Below are 1476 nucleotides of genomic sequence, written 5' to 3' on the forward strand. Positions count from 1 at the left end.
ATGCATGCATGCATGCATGATATATGAATATGTGTTTTCTACTGCCGCAGCATTTGTTTATCTTTTGTGTATTTTTTTTCTTCTTTTGCATGCACTGTTGCTGCTGCTGCTGCTGTTGCTGCTGCTGCTGCTGCTGCTGCATGCATTACATTTATATCTCCTTCTGCAATTTCTTCAGCAGCTGCAACATCTGTATCTGCTGCTGCTGCTGCTGCTGCTGCATCTCCTCCTGCTCCTCCTGCTCCCGCTCCTGCTGCTCCTGCTGCTCCTCCTGCTGCTGCTGCTGCTGCTGCTGCTGCTGCTGCATGCAGCACTGCCTGCACTCTGCTGTCTTTTATTATTTTTTGTGTTTGGGGTCGGGTTGCTTCCACCCGCAAATCAAAAGGATAACGAGCAAACAACATATCCACCTGCAGCAGCAGCAGCAGCAACAGCAGCAGCAGCAGCAGCAGCGGCAGCAGCAGCAGCAGCAGCACCAGCAGCAGCAGCAGTAGTAGTAGTAGCAGCAGCAAAAGGAGCAGCAGCAGCAAAAGGAGCAGCAGCAGAAGGAGCAGCAGCAAAAGGAAAAACAGCAGCAACAGTAGCAGCAGCAACAACAGCAGCAGCAGCAACAGCAGCAGCAGCAGCAACAGCAGCAGCAGCAGCAGCAGCAGCACAAAACCTTTCTTCACTAGCAGCACTAACAAAAACACGCAAACCCTAACGTGCAAGCGTAGAGGCCTCGGGGATGTAGGGTTTAGGGTTTAGGGTTTAGGGTTTAGAGTCTAGGGTTTAGGGTTTAGGGTTTAGGGTTTAGGGTTTAGGGTTTAGGGACTTCTTCATCAGTTGTTGAGTTTTGTTTGGGTATCGCTTTGCTGCTGTGGCATCGCTGCTGCTGCTGCTGCTGCTGCTGCTGGTGTTTTTGCTGCTGCTGCTGCTGCTGCTGCTCTGCTGCTGCTGCTGCTGCTGCTGCTTGTCTGCCTCCCCTTGCTGCAGCCCTTAGAGTTGCTAGACATCCTGCATGCGTTTGCTGCTGATGTTTATGCTGCTGCTGCTGCTGCTGCTGCTGCTGCTGCTGCTGCTGCTGGTGTTTGTTTATATTATTTTTTTTATCTTTATACGGGGGGCTGTGTGTATGTGGTTTAGTTTTGAGTTTGCTGCAGTTGCTGCTGCTGCTGCTGCTGCAGCAGTTGCTGCTGCAGTTCTCTCTCCCCCCTTTCTGCTGCTGCTTCTCCTGCTGCTGCTTCTCCTCCTGCTGCTGCTGCTGCTGCTGCTGCTGCTGCTGCTGCTGCTGCAGCAGCAACTCCCCCTCTTTATTAAATAAAGAAGGATAGTGAGCTGCTGCATATAAACGGGTGTCAGCAGCAAGAGGCTGCGCAGCAGCAAATAAACCACAAAAATTTATTTCTCTGAAAAAAGGATGCGAAAGAATTTCTGCTGCTTTTTTATATCGAGTTGAAGCGTCACACACCAACCTACACACACAAACCCTCATAA

The 1476-nt window shown here is 50.8% G+C and overlaps 1 protein-coding gene across 1 annotated transcript; it reads right to left on the reverse strand.

Moving 5' to 3' along the window:
* Positions 1-38: 38 nt before the first annotated feature.
* EMH_0097580 (AGC kinase, putative) lies at positions 39-404 on the reverse strand (the record flags this gene model as incomplete). Its single annotated transcript, XM_038021960.1, has 1 exon — positions 39-404. The coding sequence occupies one exon, from the start codon at positions 402-404 to the stop codon at positions 39-41; it is 366 nt and encodes a 121-aa protein (XP_037879144.1).
* Between the last annotated feature and the right edge of the window lie 1072 nt (positions 405-1476).

Source organism: Eimeria mitis, genomic scaffold, assembly GCF_000499745.2.
Source record: "Eimeria mitis Houghton genomic scaffold, Emh_scaff9559, whole genome shotgun sequence".
Taxonomy (NCBI): Eukaryota; Apicomplexa; class Conoidasida; order Eucoccidiorida; family Eimeriidae; genus Eimeria; species Eimeria mitis.